Source organism: Somniosus microcephalus, chromosome 4, assembly GCF_052327205.1.
Source record: "Somniosus microcephalus isolate GS21.2 chromosome 4, FLI_Smic_1.0, whole genome shotgun sequence".
NCBI lineage: Eukaryota > Metazoa > Chordata > Chondrichthyes > Squaliformes > Somniosidae > Somniosus > Somniosus microcephalus.
Window position 1 is genome coordinate 292,773,603 of NC_140990.1, and position 19,894 is coordinate 292,793,496.

Here is a 19,894-nt window from a genome sequence, read left to right on the forward strand (position 1 = left end):
CCGCACAACTGACCCTTTCTCCCGCTTGCAGAATTCCCGTTCTACCTGGACCCCTCCCCCTGGCCTCTTACCCTCTCTAGGTCTTTTCATCGCTAACTGCCGCCGTGACATCGGCCATCTCCATTTCTCTGCTCCCCTCACCCACTCCAACCTACCTCCCTCTGAACTTGCAGCACTCCATTCTCTTAGATCCAACCCTGACATTGTCATTAAACCCGCTGACAAGGGTGGTGCTGTTGTTGTTTGGCGTACTGACCTCTACCTAGCGGAAGCTGAACGCCAACTCTCCGACACCTCCTCCTACCTCCACCTGGACCATGACCCCACTACCGAACATCAAACCACCGTTTCCAAGACTGTCACCGACCTCATCTCCTCTGGAGATCTTCCCCCTGCTGCCACCAACCTCATAGTTCCCCAACCCCGCACAGCCCGCTTCTACCTCCTTCCCAAGATCCACAAACAGGACTGCCCTGGTAGACCCATCGTTTCAGCCTGTTCTTGCCCTACAGAGCTTATCTCTTCCTATCTTGACTCTATCTTTTCTCCCCTTGTCCAGTCTCTTCCCACCTACATCTGCGACTCTTCGGACGCCCTCCGCCACTTTAACAGTTTCCAGTTTCCTGGCCCCAACCGCTTCCTTTTCACCATGGACGTACAATCCCTCTACACCTCCATCCCCCACCCAGATGGCCTGAGGGCGCTCCGCTTCTTCCTTGAACAGAGGCCCGACCAGTCCCCATCCACCACGACCCTCCTCCGCCTGGCTGAACTTGTTCTCACATTGAACAACTTCTCCTTTAACTCCACTCATTTCCTCCAAATCAAAGGTGTTGCCATGGGTACCCGCATGGGTCCTAGCTATGCCTGCCTTTTCGTGGGCTATGTGGAACAATCTTTGTTCCAGTCCTACTCGGGTCCCCTCCCTCACCTCTTTTTCCGATACATTGATGACTGTATCGGTGCCGTTTCCTGCTCTCGCCCCGAACTTGACAATTTCATTCACTTTGCCTCCAATTTCCACCCTTCCCTCACCTTCACATGGTCCATCTCGGACTCTTCCCTTCCCTTCCTCGACTTCTCCGTCTCCATCTCTGGGGATAGGTTATCGACCAATATTTACTACAAGCCCACTGACTCCCACAGCTACCTGGACTACACTTCCTCCCACCCGCTTCCTGTAAGGACTCTATTCCATTCTCCCAGTTTCTCCGCCTCCGCCGTATCTGCTCCGACGACGCAACCTTCCACACCAGTGCTTCAGACATGTCTTCCTTTTTCCGCAACCGAGGATTCCCCTCTACTGTGGTTGACACTGCCCTCGACCGTGTCAGTTCTATCTCCCGCACTTCTGCCCTCACCCCTGCCCCTCCCTCCCGGAACCACGATAGGGTTCCCCTTGTCCTCACCTTTCACCCCACCAGCCTCCACATTCAACGGATCATCCTCCGGCATTTCCGCTACCTCCAAAGTGATCCCACCACCAAACGTATCTTCCCCTCCCCTCCCCTTTCAGCATTCCGCAGGGACCGCTCCCTCCGAGACACCCTAGTCCACTCCTCTATCACCCCAAACAGCCCTTCCTCTTCGCCTGGCACCTTCCCGTGCAAGCAGAGGAGATGTAACACCTGCCCCTATACCTCCCCCCTTCCCACTGTCCAGGGCCCCAAACACCCCTTCCAGGTGAAACAGCGATTTACTTGTACTTCTCACAATCTAGTATACTGTATTCGCTGCTCACGATGCGGTCTCCTCTACATTGGGGAGACCAAACGCAGATTGGGTGACCGCTTTGCGGAACACCTCCGTTCAGTCCGTAAGGGTGACCCCGAGCTTCCGGTCGCCTGTCATTTTAATTCACCGCTCCATTCCCACTCGGACCTCACCGTCCTTGGCCTCTTGTATTGTTCCACGGAAGCTCAACGTAAACTCGAGGAACAGCACCTCATCTTCCGATTAGGCAGTCTGCAGCCTTCCGGACTCAATATCGAGTTCAACAATTTCAGATCATAAGCTCGGCCCCCATTTCATTTTCTCTTGTAATTGTTCCACTCCTTTCCCCCCCCGCCTTTCCTTTTGTTTCTCTCTCACACCTGGCAGCTATCTTTTGCCCTGCCAGTACACTTTACACCTAATCCCAGCCTATTACTATCTCGTCTAGCTTCTAATCTCTTTTACTTCTTTTGTTTCTTTTATTCTTTTGTCCGATCGTAGCCCTGCCTCCGATCTAGTTTCTTTTCTTTCCAGTTTTGAAGAAGGGTCCAACCCGAAACATCAACTCAAATTTCTCTCCACGGATGTTGCCTGACCTGCTGAGTTTTTCCAGCATTTTCTGTTGTTATAACTGAAAGAAATCAGTATTTCTAAGGTAATGGTGTTAGGGAAATTGATGGGATTGAAGGCCGATAAATCCCCAGGGCCTGATAATCTACATCCTAGGGTACTTAAGGAAGTGGCCCTAGTAATAGTAGATGCATTGCTGATCATCTTCCAACATTCGATGGAATCTGGAACTGTACCCATGGATTGGAGGGTAGCTAATGGTACCCCACTATTCAAAAAAGTTGGTAGAGAGAAAACGGGGAATTACAGACCGGTAAGTCTGACATTGGTAGTGGGGAAAATGCTAGAGTCCATTATGAAAGATGTAATAGCAGAGCACTTGGAAAACAGTGACAGGATCGGACAAAGTCAACATGGATTTACAAATGGTAAATTGTGCTTGACTAATCTACTGGAATTTTTTGAGGATGTAACTGGTAAAATAGATAAGGGAGAACCAGTGGATGTGGTGTATTTGGACTTTCAGAAGGCTTTCGATAAGGTCCCGCATAAGAGATTAGCGTGTAAAGTTAAGGCACATGGGATTGGGGGCAAGGTCATAGAGTCATAGAGTTTTACAGCACAGAAAGAGGCCCTTCGGCCCATCGTGTCTGCGCCGCGATGTTGTTGTGTCTGTGTATAATAAGACACAGACTGCAGGAGAACGGTACAACAGGTGTTTACTCAACGTGGCTCACACGGGAACTGATCTGTACAGATTACTACTCAGTGCTATATACAGGTGTGGTCACTGCCGGTACTGCAGTATACATGAGCTGTAAAAGATAGTTCCCCCCTTAAAGGTATATACATTACAATTCCTCCCCTTTTAGATTAACAGTTCCATAACACTCATTTAACAATTAAATATCAAACTAAGTACAATTAACACTTTTAACATGCAACATTAGCTGAAAATAGTCTATTTATATATTCAGTCTTTGGGGAGGCTTCCTGATCCTTTCTGGATAGCGCCTTTCCCGAGTGTCTTGCGCTTGGTGCGGAGGCGATTCTGGCCACCTGTCGCCGGTTGGTTCATCAGCTTCCGATGCTACTGTTTCTGGGGTAGATGCGACCTGTACGTTGTGTTCATCACCAGGTACGTATGGGCGAGGCATGGGGTTGACTTGTTCCTGTGACTCTAGGATCTGGTCAGCATGGCGTCTCACGATGCTCTCCCCAACGTCCACTGTGTACATTAGTGGGCCCTGCCGTGTGCATATCGTTCCTGGCTGCCATTTTTCTGTTCGGTAGTCGCGGACCAAGACTGGTTGCCCTACATTGAAGATCCTTGTTGGCTTCTCATGGATGTGCTGGAATTGCTTACTCTCAACATCTCTTCGTACGTTTGGTCTGAGCAAATCCAGGCGAGATCTTAACCTTCGGTTAAAGAACATCATGGCTGGGGCCTGGTTGGTGACTGCATGTGTCGCATTCCGGTAGGCGAACAGGAAATTGTCCAGCTTGTGCTGCAGCGGAATGTTGTCATTGTACATAGCCTTTATTGCCTTCTTAAAGGTTTGTACGAACCTCTCAGCCAATCCATTTGTGGCTGGACGATACGGGGCGGATGTGTAATGCCTTACCCCATTCTTTTTCAAGAACCTCCGGAAATCTTCGGACACAAACTGTGGTCCGTTGTCGGAGCAAATCTGTTCTGGCAAGCCATTCCTGGCAAAAATGGTCCGTAGGACAGCAATAGTTTTCTCCGTGGCGGTGGAGGACATTTTGATGACCTCAGGCCATTTCAAGTGCGCATCCACGGCTATTAAAAACATTGAGTCCATGAATGGACCAGCAAAATCAATATGCACCCGTTGCCATGGAGATGAGGGCCACTCCCATGGGTGTAGAGGGGCCTGTGGTGGTGCATTTTGGACTTTCTGGCATCCTGAGCAGCTCTTGGTCAGGTCCTCAATTTGTTTGTCGATTCCCGGCCACCACACATAAGCCCTGGCTAGGCTTTTCATTTTTACCCCTCCCAGATGACCCTCATGAAGCTCATTGAGCACTCTATCCCTTAACTTGGGTGGAATTACCACTCGGGATCCACACATCAAGGTCCCCCGACAGACTGACAGCTGTTCTCTCCTTGTCGAGAATGCTGGCAACAGTGAGTTGCCATGTGCTGGCCATCGCTTCACCGTCAAATCATATACCCGAGACAGTGTCGGGTCATTTCGGGTTTCCTTTTCGATACAAGCGTTAGTTACCAGTAGGTATTCAACTATAGTCGAATGGAATATTTTGACAGGATCCACTGCTGGTTCTTCCTTCGCAGTAGGCAGTGGCAGGCGTGATAGCCCATCAGCATTTCCATGCTGTTTCGTGCCCTTATATTCAATCTCATAGTAGTGCGCCCCTAGAAAAAGTGACCATCTTTGTAGTCGTTGCGCAGTCATCACCGGAACGCCCTTCTTCGGATTAAAAATGGAGACAAGAGGCTGGTGATCAGTCAGCAATGTGAATTTCTGTCCGTGCAGATAGTGATTGAACTTTTTCACTCCCCACACTAGGCTGAGGGCCTCCCTGTCAACCTGGGCGTAGTTACGCTCGGCTGAGGTTAGTGATCGTGACGCAAAGGCCGTCCAAGAATTTGTGCGACAGCACCACTCCAATGCCATAGGGTGACGCATCACATGCCAACCGAATTGGTAATGCTGGGTTGTAATGGGCCAATACCTCTTTTGATGTGATTAGTGTTTTGCTCTTCTGGAAAGCTCATCTACATTCGTCACTCCACTTCCATGGCACCCCAGTTTGCAGTAGGGAGTTCAGTGGGTGTAGTATTGTAGACAAATTTGGCAAGAACTTATGGTAATAGTTTACCAGCCCGAGGAACGACCTCAGTTGTGACACATTTTCCGGTGCTGTAGCCTTGACTACTGCCTCAATCTTCTCTGGGGACTTATGTAACCCCTCTTTATCGATAACATGGCCACAATACGAGATCTGTTTTCTAAAAAACTCGCACTTGTTTAGCTCGGAGCCCATATTCCTGCAATCTAGTGAGCACCTGCTCCAGGTTGGCAAGGTGATCACTGTCATTTTCGCCCGTGACCAGGATGTCGTCTAAATAACACTGGGTCCCTGGGATCCCTTGCAGGACTTGTTCCATTGCCTTCTGCCAAATAGCCGGAGCTGAAGCTACCCCGAATACCAGCCGGTTGTATTGGTAGAGACCTTTATGGGTGTTGATTGTGAGGTATTTTTTTGATGCTTCTTCTACCTCCATTTGCAGATACGCCTGGGCCAGATCAATCTTAGTGAAGCATTTCCCTCCAGATAGCGAGGCGAAAATATCTTCAATCCGCGGAAGTGGATATTGTACGGTGTGAAGGACCGGGTTCACTGTTACCTTAAAGTCCCCACAGATGCGAACCTTCCTTGGATCCCCAGGCGTGCTGCTCAACGACTTCTTCATCACAGGGACGATGGGTGTAGCCCACTCGCTCCAGTCTACCTTGGACAGTACACCTGAACGTTCCAGACTCTCCAGCTCTGCTTCGACGGCTGGGCGGATCGCATAAGGTGCCGGTCTGGCCGTAAAAAATTTTGGGCTTGCGTTTTCTTCAATTTTAATCGTCGCTGTCATGCCTTTTAGTGTTCCGAGTCCTTGCTGGAACACTTCTTTCGCATCAGTTAAGATCTTTGACAGTTGCCCAGGTGTGACGTCATCATCCTTTTTGTCAGCCACAGTCAGTGCCTGTATGGAATGCCAATCCAGTTGTATTTTCCAGATCCATTCACATCCCAGTAATGGTGGTCCTCCATCTTGCAATACATACATGTCTAGTTTTGGTGTTTCCTTACCGTTATATATAACGGCCACCCTTATTTTTCCTTTGGGGTAGACTTTTTGCCCTGTGTACGTCTTCAAAATAATTTTTGTGTCTCTCAAGGGTAAGTTTGAGAATAGCCGCTCATAGTCCCATCGGTTTATGACTGTTAGGGCTGATCCTGTGTCCAATTCCATCTTTACCTGGACTCCTGCTATCTTGAGAGTGACCCAAATGGTTCGGTGATCCTCCGTTGTGATCATGTTATGTAGTTTCAGACAACTCAGTTCCCTGCTTTCGGAGTCGTTATCACTCTTTTGTTCATCTGAACTATTCTCCGTCATCTTATGTCTTATGTACCTTCTTGTACTTTTCTTTGGTAGGTTTCTTATTGCTGGTTTTCTTTCCCGACCTGCAGACTCGTGCTATGTGTCATACTTTTCCACACTGTCTGCACACTTTGTCTTTGAACCAGCAATCATTCTGGTCGTGTGTTGTTCTGCCGCAGCGATAGCACTTCACTGTTCTATATGACATTTCGTTTGTGCCATATTCTTGTGGTCTCTGTTGTATCTCTGCAGCACCCCGTGCTGCTGCTTCATGTGATACCGCAATGTTGAAAGCCTTTTCCAGCGTAAGGTCCTTTTCAGATAAAAGCCGTTTCTGGGTTCCTTCACTTTGAAGCCCACACACAAACTTGTCCCTTAAGGTATCTGCCAGTCCCGCTCCAAACTGGCAGTGTTTTGATAGTTTGCGCAGTTCTGTTAAATAATCAGCATTGCTTTCATCCTTATGCTGGTTCCGTTTATGAAACTTGAATCTTTCTGCTATCAGCAGCGGTGTAGGGTTTAAATGTTCCTGTAGTATCGTTACTATGTCTTCAAAACTCTTTTCCATTGGCTTTGTTGGGGTTACTAGATTTCGTAATAAACCATACGTCTTTGCACCCATTAAATTTAACAATACCGACGCTTTCTTGTCATGTGACACCTCATTTGCCTTGCAGTATAGCTCTATTCATTCGACATATGTAGTCCAATCTTCGACTTCATTGTCAAATGCGGTGATACTGCCACTCTTCGGCATTTTGGGTGTGGTTTAAAATGGCGTCTCGCAATTACTTAAAATGGCGTATCCCGCGCTTTCCTTCCTCCCCCGCTGCTGCCAACGCCGCTCCCGGTGGTTCTCGTGGCAATGGCGGCACCCTGTAGGTTTCATGCACTTCTCCTGCGCTGCTGCCAAAGCCGCTCTCGGCGGTCCTCGTGGCAATGGCGGCGCCTCGCGGGTTTCTGCGCGTCTCTCTCTCCCTCTCTTCGACGCTGCTTGGCCCCTGAACACCGGCTACGCCCTGTGCGCTCTGCCCTCTCTCTCTCTCCCCCGTCGATGCTGCTCGGCCCTTTGCTGTGCCGCTCAGTCGGGCTCTAGCCCACCGCTGTCCGGGAAGGGTTTGCACACTACCTGTTGCCAGCCCGTTTCGCTGGACCACCTCGACTGGAAAGCCATGCCTGGCTCTCGACAGCCTCCCCCAAAATTCTCAAGTCTCTGCTGGATGACTGGGCAGTTGCCCGTGGTCGACGCCTGAGTCTCTGGCCTTGACCTCCAATCCACTGATCTCCAGGAACGAATCCCCGGGAGGTGATGCAGAGTTGCAGGTAGGTTCGAACTTGCCTTGTCGCCAATGTTGTGTCTGTGTATAATAAGACACAGACTGCAGGAGAATGGTACAACAGGTGTTTACTCAATGTGGCTCACACGGGAACTGATCTGTACAGATTACTACTCAGTGCTATATACAGGTGTGGTCACTGCCGGTACTGCAGTATACATGAGCTGTAAAAGATAGTTCCCCCCTTAAAGGTATATACATTACAGTATTGACTTGGATAGAGAACTGGTTGGCAGACAGAAAGCAAAGAGTTGGAATAAACGGGTCTTTTTCCGAGTGGCAGGCAGTGACTAGTGGGGTACCGCAGGGGTCGATCCTTGGACCCCAGCTATTCACAATATATATTAATGATCTAGACAAGGGAACTAGATGTAATATCTCCAAGCTTGCAGATGACACAAAGCTGGGTGGGCGTGTGTGCTGTGAGGAGGATGCCGAGAAACTCCAGGATGATTTGGACAGGTTGGGTGATTGGGCAGAAGCATGGCAGATGCAATATAACGTGGATAAATGCTAGTTTATCCACTTTGGTAGCAAAAACAGGAAGGCAGATTATTATCTGAATGGCAATAGATTGGGAGAAGGGGAGGTGCAACAAGACCTGGGTGTCCTTGTGCACCAGTCACTGAAGGTAAGCATGCAGGTGCAGCAGGCGGTTAAGAAGGCAAATGGTATGTTGGCCTTCGTAGCGAAAGGGTTTGAGTACAGGAACAAGGATGTCTTGCTGCAGTTGTACAGGGCCTTGGTGAGACCACATCTTGAGTGTTGTGTGCAGTTTTGGTCGCCTTATCTGAGGAAGGATGTTCTTGCCATGGAAGGAGTTCAGTGAAGATTCACCAGGCTGATACCTGGGATGTCAGGAATGACGTATGAGGAGAGATTGGGTTGATTAGGCTTATACTCGCTGGAGTTTAGAAGAATGAGAGGGGATCTCATTGAAACTTATAAAATTCTGACAGGACTGGACAGACTAGATGCTGGAAGGATGTTCCCGATGGTCGGGGGAGTCCAGAACCAGGGGTCACAGTCTAAGGATAAGGGGTAAGCCATTTAGGACAGAAATGAGGAATTTCTTCACCCAGAGAGTGGTGAACCTGTGGAATTCTCTACCACAGAAGGCAGTAGAGGCCAATTCATTAAATATATTCAAGATGGATTTGGATATATTTCTTAAGGCCAAAGGGATCAAGGGGTATGGGGAGAAAGCTTAATTTGGATGATCAGCCATGATCACATTGAATGGCGGAGCAGGCTGGACGGGCCGAATGGCCTACTCCTGCTCCTATCTTCTATGTTTCTATGTTTTCGAGTTCTGATGAAGGGTCCCAGACCTGAAACGTTAACTCTGTTTCTCTCTCCACGGATGCTGCCTGGCCTGCTGAGTATTTCCAGCATTTTCTGTTGTTATTTCAGATTTCCAGCATCTGCAGTATTTTGCTATTGTTTTTGGTCATCCTAGAGCCATGTCTCCGTAATCCCAATTATATCATATCCGTTTACATCTATTTGCGCAGCTAATTCATCCACCGTATTATGAATGCATTTCTATTTTCATTCCTTTGCAATTGATTTTACACAGTCTCACCCCAATGGAGCATAAAATTCGTCAAAAAAAACCAAATAAAGATCATGAACTTTTTTGAGCATGGATGACAATATAATCATAGAAGATAATAATTAATAAATGAGAATTTTTTTTGCATTAAAATGGTTATCAGCATCTTTACATAGGTTATTACCAACTACTGGTTCCATGATCAATAAAAAGGACTAATATTAACTGTGATAAAATTAGTGTGAAAGGTTTAGAGGGAGCAGAATTATTAAAGTGCATTCAGGAGAACTTTTTTAGCCAGTACGTAGCAAGCCCAACAAGAGAGGGGGGCGGTTCTGGACCTAGTTTTAGGAAACAAAGCTGGGCAGGTGGAAACGGTATCAGTGGGAGAGCATATTGGTGGTAGTGATCATAATTCAGTTTGATTTAGTGTTGTTATGGAAAAGGACAAGGATAGACCAGGAATAAAAGTTCTCAATTGGGGAAAAGCTAATTTTACTAAGCTGAGATGTAATTTAGCCAAAGTGGACTGGAGACAGAAACTTGAAGGTAAATCATTGTCAGAGCAGTGGGAGACATTCAAGGAGGAGATCGTGAGGGTTCAGAGCAAGTATGTTCCCTTGAAGAACAAGGGTGGGACTAACAAATCTAGAGCTCCCTGGATGTGAAGAGGCATACAGAGTAGGATAAAGAAAAAAAGGGAAGTTTATGACAGATATTGAGAGCTCAATACTGCAGAAATCCTGGAGGAGGGGTGAAATTAAAAAGGAAATTAGGAAAGCAAAGAGAAGGAATGAAAAAATATTGGCAAGTAAAATCAAGGAAAACCCAAAGATGTTTTATAAATACATTAAGAGCAAGAGGATAACTAAAGTAAGAGTAGGGCCTATTAGGGACCATAAAGGTAACCTGTGTGTGGAAGCGGAAGACATGGATATGGCTCTTAATGAATACTTTGCGTCTGTTTTCACAAAAGAGAGGGACGATGCAGAAATTGCAATCAGGGAGGAGGAGTGTGAAATATTAGATGAAATAAACATAGTGAAAGAGGAAGTATTAAGGGGTTTAGCATCTTTGAAAGCGGATAAATCCCCAGGCCCGGATGAAATATATCCCAGACTGTTAAGAAAAGTAAGAGAGGAAATAGCAGAGGCTCTGACCATCATTTTCCAATCCTCTCTGGCTACAGGTGTGGTGGCGGAGGACTGAGGGACTGCTAATGTGGTACCATTGTTTAAAAAGGGAGAAAGTGATAGACTGAGTAATTACAGGCCAGTGAGCCTAACCTCAGTGGTGGGAAAATTATTGGAAAAAAATTCTGAGGGACAGAATAAATCTTCATTTAGAAAGACACGGATTAATCAGGAAAAGTCAGCATGGATTTGTTAAGGGAAGGTCGTGTCTGACTAACTTGATAGAATTTTTGAGGAGGTAACAAGGAGGTTCGATGAGGGTAGTGCATTTGATGTAGTCTATATGGATTTTAGCAAGGCTTTTTATAAGGTCCCACATAGCAGACTGATCTTGAAAGTAAAAGCCCATGGGATCCAAGGCAAAGTGGCAAGTTGGATCCAAAATTGGCTCAGAGGCAGGAAACAAACGGTAATGGCTGAAGGGTGTTTTTGTGACTAGAAGGCTGTTTCCAGTGGGGCTCCACAGTGCTCAGTACTGGGTCCTTTGCTTTTTGTGGTATATATCAATGGTTTGGACTTGAATGTAGGAAGTATGATTAAGAAGTTTGTAGATGATACAAAAATTGGCCGTGTGGTTGATAATGAAGAAAAAGCTGCAGAATGCAGGAAGATATCAATGGACTGGTCAGGTGGGCAGAACAGTGGGAAATGGAAGTCAATCCAGAGAAGTGTGATGTAATGCATTTGGGGAGGGCTAATAAGGCAAGGGAATACACAATAAATGGTAGGACACTGAGAAATGCAGAGGATCAGAGGGACCTTGGAGTGCATGTCCACAGATCCCTGAAGGTAGCAGGACAGGTGGATAAGATGGTTAAGAAGGCATACGGGATACTTTCCTTTATTAGCCAGGGCATAGAATATAAGAGCAGGGAGGTTATGCTTGAACTGTATTAAACGCTAGTTAGGCCGCAGCTAGAGTACCGCATACAGTTCTGGTCACCACACTACAGGAAGGATGTGATTGCACTGGAAAGGGTGCAGAGGAGATTTATGAGGATGTTACCTTGGCTGGGGAATTTTAGCTATCAGGAAAGATTGGATAGGCTGGGGTTGTTTTCGTTGGAACAGAGGAGGCTGAGGGGAGACCTAATTGAGGTGTATAAAATTATGAGAGGCCTAGATAGAGTGGATAGCAAGGACCTATTTCCCTCAGCAGAGGGGTCGATAACCAGGGGGCACAGATTTCAAGTAATTGGTAGGAGGTTTAGAGGGGATTTGAGGAGAAATTTCTTCACCCAGAGGGTGCTGGGGGTTTGGAACTCACTGCCTGAAAGGGTGGTAGAGGCAGAGACCCTCACCACATTCAAAAAGTACTTGGATATGCACTTGAGGTGCCGTAACCTACAAGGCTACAGACCAATTGCTGGAAAGTGGGATTAAGGTGGATAGCTCTTTGTCGGCCGGCACAGACAAAATGGATCGAATGACCTCCTTCTGTGCTGTAAATTTCTATGATTCCATGACTCTATGACAGTGATGTCTCACACACACACGGTCACTACCTGAAACAGACCAGTTGTTCCAAAGATGATTTAACACCTCAAATAAAACTGTCGTTTTCATCTGGAAACATGTGGTGCATATAAATATTTAAGTTTGTAAACATACCTTTGTAGCTGGAGATTTGCTCAGGATTCGGCTCCACCACCTCATTATGAATTGAAAGGCCTGGATGTTTGGACTGAATTTTGTCAAGTATGTCAAAGTCTATTTTACCTGAATGGAAAACAAAATACTTCTGAAAGCTTCTTTCCATGAATTCATTACAGTACATCTTGAATAGGAATAAGTGAGATGCATTCAAACTGCTAGGGGTTCACTTGTTCTTTGAAATCATGTACCTTTCATTGTAATTTTCCTTTACCTTTCAAATCAATTTTCACTGAACTGCAAGCAATGCTATTTTTGCAAAAGCAATACTACCTAATTGTATTTTCATTGAATTTTGCTATTAGTTCACAACTCTATTATTTGTTTAATATAAGGAAATAAAATGAATACATTGAAATCAGACAACACACTGTAGAGTTTGCTAAAGTAGCACTTCAAATTATGGAAAATGGACATCAAACAATAAAAGGATTTTGTTCTGAACAGTTTGCACCTTCTCAAATTTGCAGCGAGGTTCTTGGACATGGGAACTGATGGGCAGATATGCCACATTCCTTACATAATTTGTCCTCTGGAATTATTCTAATCAAACCGGAGTTAATGAACAAGTTGTTGCTGATGACATACAGTTCACCTGCTGTCCATATTGGAAAGCATTCAGCAGTGAGTTTGATCATTTACATCCCACATTTAATTATCCATTTGGACATAACACCATGTTCTTAATTAGTTGGCTAATTAATTGTTTACTGCAGAGCTGTGCAGACTCTCTGCCTTGTCTTTTACACTGAGTCTCATGCAGTGTTTGAATTCATTTCAAATATTTAGGAGAAGAGAGATTGATATTTTATCACACAAGTTTCTGTATAACACACAAAAATTAAAAGCAGTTTTTAATTTGAAATATCAACTGAAACACATATTTAGAAACAACCATTTGTTTCATACAATTTTCAAGGAAATACTTTTTTATTTGCATTTTGTTTTAAATGTGAGTTAAAGACATTCATAAATTAACAGTGCATCAGTTACTTAGGATAAAATGTATTCAATGGTTATACATGAAGGAGTTGAGATGACATCATTGAGCTGGTACCATTCCAGTCCATCAACAGTACCTGGAATATGGCAGACCTGCTGCAGAGGGTTCACTCAGTTCCTGTCTTCCATCGCCAGGCATGTAAGCACCTTCTTAACTCCAAGAGATGCTTATATCCCCGCAAGTAGGATCGTCATCAGTTACTCGTGGTTTAGAGAAACTGACAAGTGCAAGTTTGAGCCCTCACTATCTGCAGAGCAGGTACCAGGAAATCCTCAATAGCTTCACGTTGAATAGTGGAACTCAACTTAAATGTGCGTACCTCTCCATCGTTTTCCTGGCCACCACAAGGATGCTCAGCAAACCCATTGAACAGTGATTCCTCCAGCTGCAGATGCAGATTTTCTACAGTAATTACTTGCCACTGCAACCCAATCGTGGTCAGCACCGAACCAGAATATATGGTCAGGAATTCCCTCACAGGTGCTGCCGCTCTGCTGCTGTAACTTCGCTGCACATGTGCAAACTGTGTTTCTGCCGCACTTCCTGCAAAGTTACAACGGGAGACCAGAAGCAGCACCAAGGAAGTTGCTGGCCTATGACTTTGTTATAAAATGACAAAACAGACCAAAATTCCCTTTTCCTTTTGTCAACATGCTTCTGAAAATATATGTTCAAACTGCTAGGAGTTCACTTGTTCTTTGAAATCATGTACCTTTCATTGTAATTTTCCTTTACCTTTCAAATCAATGTTCACTGAATTGCAAGCAATGCTATTTTTGCAAAAGCAATACTATGTAGCGGTTCGTGTAGATCGCCACTAAATAACAGAGTTTGACTTCGACGAACTATAAATACGTTGTTTATTTACAGGAACAGGCTAATTACAGCAGGTAAGATAGCAGGTAAGATGGCTGACTGTAGGAGCACCCTGGTGCAGGTCTGGTCCCAGCGGGGACTCCACGAGGACTGAGTTCGCAGTCCTGTGGGGAGCGTGATGACGCCATCACGTTTGTGTTGTGATGTCATCACGGTGTTCGCGTTTCCCGTGCTTAGGGCATCACGTGATGCGCGTCGTTGCGTCGCTGGCCGTTGAGGCCGAGGTCGCGAGGCCAGGCTGTGCCGGTGCTTGCCGCGGGAGCGGAAGATCACGTCGCTCCCGTCGGCTGGCCGTTGAGGCCGAAGACGCTAGGCCGGGCTGTGCCGGCGCACGCACATCACGTTGTACGTGACGTGACGTCAGCGCGCTAGGGCACGTCTTAAAGGGGCAATGGCCCCAACAGGTAAGTTAAAAGGGCAACGGCCCCAAAAGGTAAGTTAAACATACAGTAAGGGAAGTTAAAGGGAATTATGTGTCTCAATGTAAGGGACAACCAGTGGTACAGCCACACAGGCCCCCCCAGAATTTGCTTTAACGAAAGCCCAAGGATGAGATGGTCTGACGAGCTGGTGGTCACGGCGGTCGTGCTGTCTCGACTTGGTAGGCGAGGTATGAAGATGCTGCTTGTGAGCGGATCCTTACGCGCGTCGTGGCGAATAAAACGTATCCGTCAGGCGAAGGACCGTGGAGACGTGCGAAACAGCAGGCCTTGTCAGAGTGACAGGCAGGTTGGGCGGATGTGGGCGATGTCTCCGTTGATGTTGAAACAAGTCCTTGTTCTGACGAACTCTGCAGGAACGCCAATGGGTGATCCAGGAGGACTTGACTGGTGAGGTCGGTGAACTCGCCGACAGATGAGCGAAACCTTCGGGAGGCTGGAACGCACGGAATGGTGCGTGCCATAGTGCTACGACGATAACACAACGGAGGGTGAAGAGTTGCTGCGTTGATCAGTGATCGGTGAGGCTAGCAACTTTCACGTGGCTGATCGCGGCCGGAGGAAGCCCGTTGGACCCGTCCTCGATGTGTGCAGCTTCAGTAGACGTTTGCATTTGCTAAAGGGAAAACTGGAGAAAGGGCGGCAACGGTCCAGGTTGTTGTTGCTTTCAGGAGGGGTAACTCTGCCTGGAGGGCGTCAACACTTGTAACAGTTGTAGATTTAGGAGAAAACAGCCGGGAGGGCGGCACACTTTTTGTTCATGCCGAATCGTGTAGTAGGTAACACAACCAGCAGGCTGAAGGGCTGGTACGTCGTCGGCGGGGAAGGAGTCGTCGGTGTTCACGAGGGATGTGTCCTCGTGCGCGAGGAGTGTGTCCTCGTGTTTTGCGGGGGTGAGTCCTCGTGGTATCCCCGCGGGGCGCGCTCCGATCTTGTGGGCCCGAACATGCTGTGCCCCGCGCTTGGAGAGATGTACACTTTGGACGTAGAGGCGGACGATCCGTGTGGCGGTAGAAGATTCGAATATGGAGACCGTGAGCACGTGCGTGGTCTGTGCCGCATCGATGTTCTCGGCGAACAGGGCTTCTACCTGCATAAGGCATGAGGGAGACCGTGGCTCCCTGGATTGCGGTAGCGACAGCAGAACGGCTGATGCTTCCATAGCGTGCTTCGTTTGTGAAAGACGTTCACAAACCCACCAATTGTAGCGCAGGTGGATGACGGTTGCCGTTGGTCGTGCTCTACCTCTGTGAAATCATTCGTGAAAAACGGGCTCACCTCCAAGCTGCGCTTCCATTGCGAAGACGTTCGCAAAGACGGGGTCGCTTGTGGTGGAATCGGTGTTAGGCGGTTGCTGTTCCATGGTTGTTCATCGGTTGTGCGTTGGTCGTCTTGTGGGAAGACGAGGGTCAGGCTGCGCGTTGCTACCGTGAAAATCATTCACGGATACGGGTTCACCAATTGTAGCGTTGGAATTGATGAGCTCCCGTACTCACGTCGTAGGGTCACCAATGTAGCGGTTCGTGTAGATCGCCACTAAATAAGAGAGTTTGACTTCGACGAACTATAAATAAGTTGTTTATTTACAGGAACAGGCTAATTACAGCAGGTAAGATAGCAGGTAAGATGGCTGACTGTAGGAGAACCGTGGTGTAGGTCTGGTCCCAGCGGGGACTCCACGAGGACTGAGTTCGCAGTCCTGTGGGGAGCGTGATGACGTCATCGCGTTTGTGTTGTGATGTCATCACGGTGTTCGCGTTTCCCACGCTTAGGGCGTCACGTGATGCGCGTCGTTGCGTCACTGGCCGTTGAGGCCAAGGTCGCGAGGCCGGGTTGTGCCGGTGCTTGCCGCGGGAGCGGAAGATCGCGTCACTCCCGTCGGCTGGCTGTTGAGGCCGAAGACGCTAGGCTGGGCTGTGCCGGCGCACGCACATCACGTTGTACGTGATGTGACGTCAGCGCGCTAGGGCACGTCTTAAAGGGACAATGGCCCCTACAGGTAAGTTAAAAGGGCAACGGCCCCAAAAGGTAAGTTAAACATACAGTAAGGTAAGTTAAAGGGAATTATGTGTCTCAATGTAAGGGACAACCAGTGGTACCGCCACAACTACCTAATTGTATTTTCATTGAATTTTGCTATTAGTTCACAAGTCTATTATTTGTTTTAATATAAGGAAATAAAATGAATACATTGAAATCAGGCAACACACTGTAGAGTTTGCTAAAGTAGCACTTCAAATTATGGAAAATGGGCATCAAACAATAAAAGGATTTTGTTCTGAACAGTTTGCTCCTTCTCCAATTTGCAGTGAGGTTCTTGGACATGGGAACTGATGAGTAGATTTGCTACATTCCTTTCCTGAAGTAAAACATAATGGCCCAGAAATTCGGGTCGGAGGCTTCCCGCGGGTGCAAGCCTCCGAACTGCACTTAGCTTGCGCGCCCGCCGTTGTACTGTGGGCCCGCGTGGGATTCCGATCCTGGGCCTCCTCCAACTGCTGGCGTGCAGTGCTTGCATATCCCAGGGGCGCAGTTAGTTCGAAGCATCCCCTGGGATCACGTGGGCCATGGAGAGCCAATGGTAGCAGGGAAATGCCCATTCATAAAATTGACAGGAAGTGCTGTCAAAACTATAAATTCTCTAAGCCCCAAAACATAACTAAAACTTCAAATAAATTAAAAAAACATCACATTTTTAAAATAACTATAAATTACATAAATTAACTATTTTAAACAATAATTTAAATTTTTGAAAAAATTAATTACATTTTCTAACGGTGCTAAAAATAAACTTAACTTTCTTTAAATTATTTAAAAATAATAAACCTGTGGAAAAAATGTTTAAATTTTAATTAATTCACCACTTACCTTGTTAAAAGCAGGCCATGCGCCTGCTTTTTAAAAGTGTAACTGCTGGAGACTTACCCTCTCAGAGAAACCTGGAAAAAAACGTAAGTTCCAGGCGCACACGCTGCCTCTCCGGCGTACATGTTCGACCTCTGAACCCCTTCCTTTAAGGGAATGGAAGTTCCAGTTTCCCGCGCATGCGCAGTGCATGCACGAAACCGGCACTTTCGTTGGGCCTATGGGTGAGTACCCAGCGAGTACTCACCCGTGGAGACCCGAATTTCTGGACCATTTTTGTCATTATTCTTTGAATTTGCCATTGTTTATTTGCAGTCTACTCTCTTCCAGGAAAATGTTGTGAAGCAATTTCTAAAACCTTATCCAAATTTAATTTGTCTTCTGGAATTATTCTAATCGAACCGGAGTCAATGAATAAGTTGTTGCTGATGACATACACTTCACCTGCTGTCCATATTAGAAAGCATTCAGCAGTGAGTTTAATCATTTACGTCCCACATTTAATTATCCATTTGGACATAACACCATAAAAAAGAAAGACTTGCATTGATATAGCCCCTTTCACGACCACCGGACATCTCAAAGCGCTTTTTTTGAAGTGGAGTCATTGTTGTAATGTGGGAAACACAGCAGTCAATTTGTGCACAGCAAGCCCCCACAAACAGCAATGTGATAATGACCAGATAATCTGTTTTTGTTATGTTTGTTGAGGGATAAATATTGGCCAGGACACCGGGAATAACTCCCCTGCTCCTCATGCCATGGGATCTTTTACGTCCACCTGAGAGCGTAGACGGCCTTGGTTGAACATCTCACCCAAAAGATGGCACCTCTGACAGTGCAGCACGCCCTCAGCCCTGCACTGGAGTGTCAGCCTAACTTTATGTGCTCAAGTCCTTGGAGTGGGACTATGAACCAACAACCTTCTGACCCAGAGGCAAGTGTGTCTTTTACACTCAGTCTCATGCAGTGTTTGAATGCATTTCAAACATTTAGGAGCAGACAGATTGATATTTTATCACACAGGTTTCTCTATAACATAAAAATTAGTTGTTTTGAAGCCTTGGCGAGTTACTGCAGTGCATCTTATAATTCTAAGGTTAACTGAAGATTGATTTCTACTGCCTCTGTGTAACTTTGTGGAAGTGTTTGGAGCTTTCTAGAGTTGATTAAAGTTGGTTAGGTGACAGGGAGTGGTGTGCTAGTGGAGAAAGCCTTGGTTCTGACTTCAAGGTTTCCCATGGTGCAGGGCGCCATCGACTGCATGCAAGTGGCTTTGCGGGCACCGCATCTAAATGCTGAGATGTACCACAACAGCAAAGGTTTCTACTCGCTAAATGTGCAGTTGGTGTGCGACCATGCTCAGCACATCATGATGGTGAATGCCCGGTATCCTGGCAGCAGTCATGATGCTTTTATTGTGCGTCAGTCCGCTGTTTCCTTAGTCTGTGAGCTGCCACACCAAGCCAGAGGCTGGCTGCTGGGCATCAAGGATTATCCCTTAAGCTCCTGGCTCAAGACTCCGATCCGCAACCCAACCACACATGGCCAGCATGCATAGTGTGAGGGCATGCTACCACACAAAACATCATAGAGGAGACCACTGGGGTGCTGAAGCAACCGTTCCGCTGCCTGGACCGCTCTGGAGGAGCCCTGCAGTACTCACCAGAGCGCGTCTTAAGATTCATCATGGTCTGCTGCTTGCTCTACAACCTCGCCATCATGAGGACTTGGCCTTTGCCACCAGACATACGGCGGCCAGCTGATGTGGAGGAGGAGGAGGAAGGGGAGGAAGAGAAAGCGAAAGAGGAGGAAGTAACCTAGACAGCCCCTTTTTGCACGGGCTGTCCATGATCAACTCATCCAAATGCAATTCCAGTGAACACAACCCCAATTCCAAATTCAGCAATAGTCCAACACCTTACCTTCCCTCTGATACAAACCATCACAGCGTCGTCTTGGCCACAATGCTGAAATGAAGCTCACCACAAAACAAACATTCCAATTCAACTTTATATATCAATCCATCCAACATTTCATAAAAAAGTCACCTAATCACCCTTGTGCATTCTCTTAGTGCCTGTCTTCCATGTGCCTTTGCCTGTCCTAGTGCTCCTACGAAGTGCTAGCCCACTAGTGATTGCACCATGGCTGATTGAAGGCTGCTGACTTTCCGTGGGGGAGATTGCAGATGGCCTTGCAGGATGACCTCAAGCAGCTTTGGGCCTAAAAGGCCCGGCTATAGACTGCACCACCTCAGCATGGGCGGGCTGGCTCACAGGCAACGGGCACTGGTGGAGTGACAGTGATGGGAGCACGAATGCTGTCATCCTTAGAGAGGGCAGCAAGTTCGTGCTCCACAGTGCCACTGCCACTTTGCTGGGGCAGCACCTCAGCAATTCTAGTAATCTATTGGCGGACAGATTGCTGGACAGCTGTGACACCCTCCAAGCCCCTTTCCACACTGGAAAATGCAGCCACTATGGCAGCAGTCTGAGCTTGCGTGGCAGCAAGCTGAGCCTGCATGAGAGCAGTCTGAGCT

At 47.1% G+C, this 19,894-nt stretch overlaps 1 protein-coding gene across 2 annotated transcripts in view; it reads right to left on the reverse strand.

Moving 5' to 3' along the window:
• Positions 1–19,894, reverse strand: part of LOC147120546 (histamine N-methyltransferase-like) — a 409,239-nt gene that overhangs the window by 346,263 nt on the left and 43,082 nt on the right. The window contains exon 3 of one of the 2 annotated variants that reach the window (XM_085986645.1): positions 12,127–12,234. The exons of the other annotated variant lie outside the window; for it this stretch is intronic. Within the exon in view, the coding sequence (XP_085842771.1) occupies positions 12,127–12,234 (108 nt within the window). The remainder of the gene's footprint in view (positions 1–12,126; positions 12,235–19,894) is intronic. 2 annotated transcript variants of the gene reach the window in all.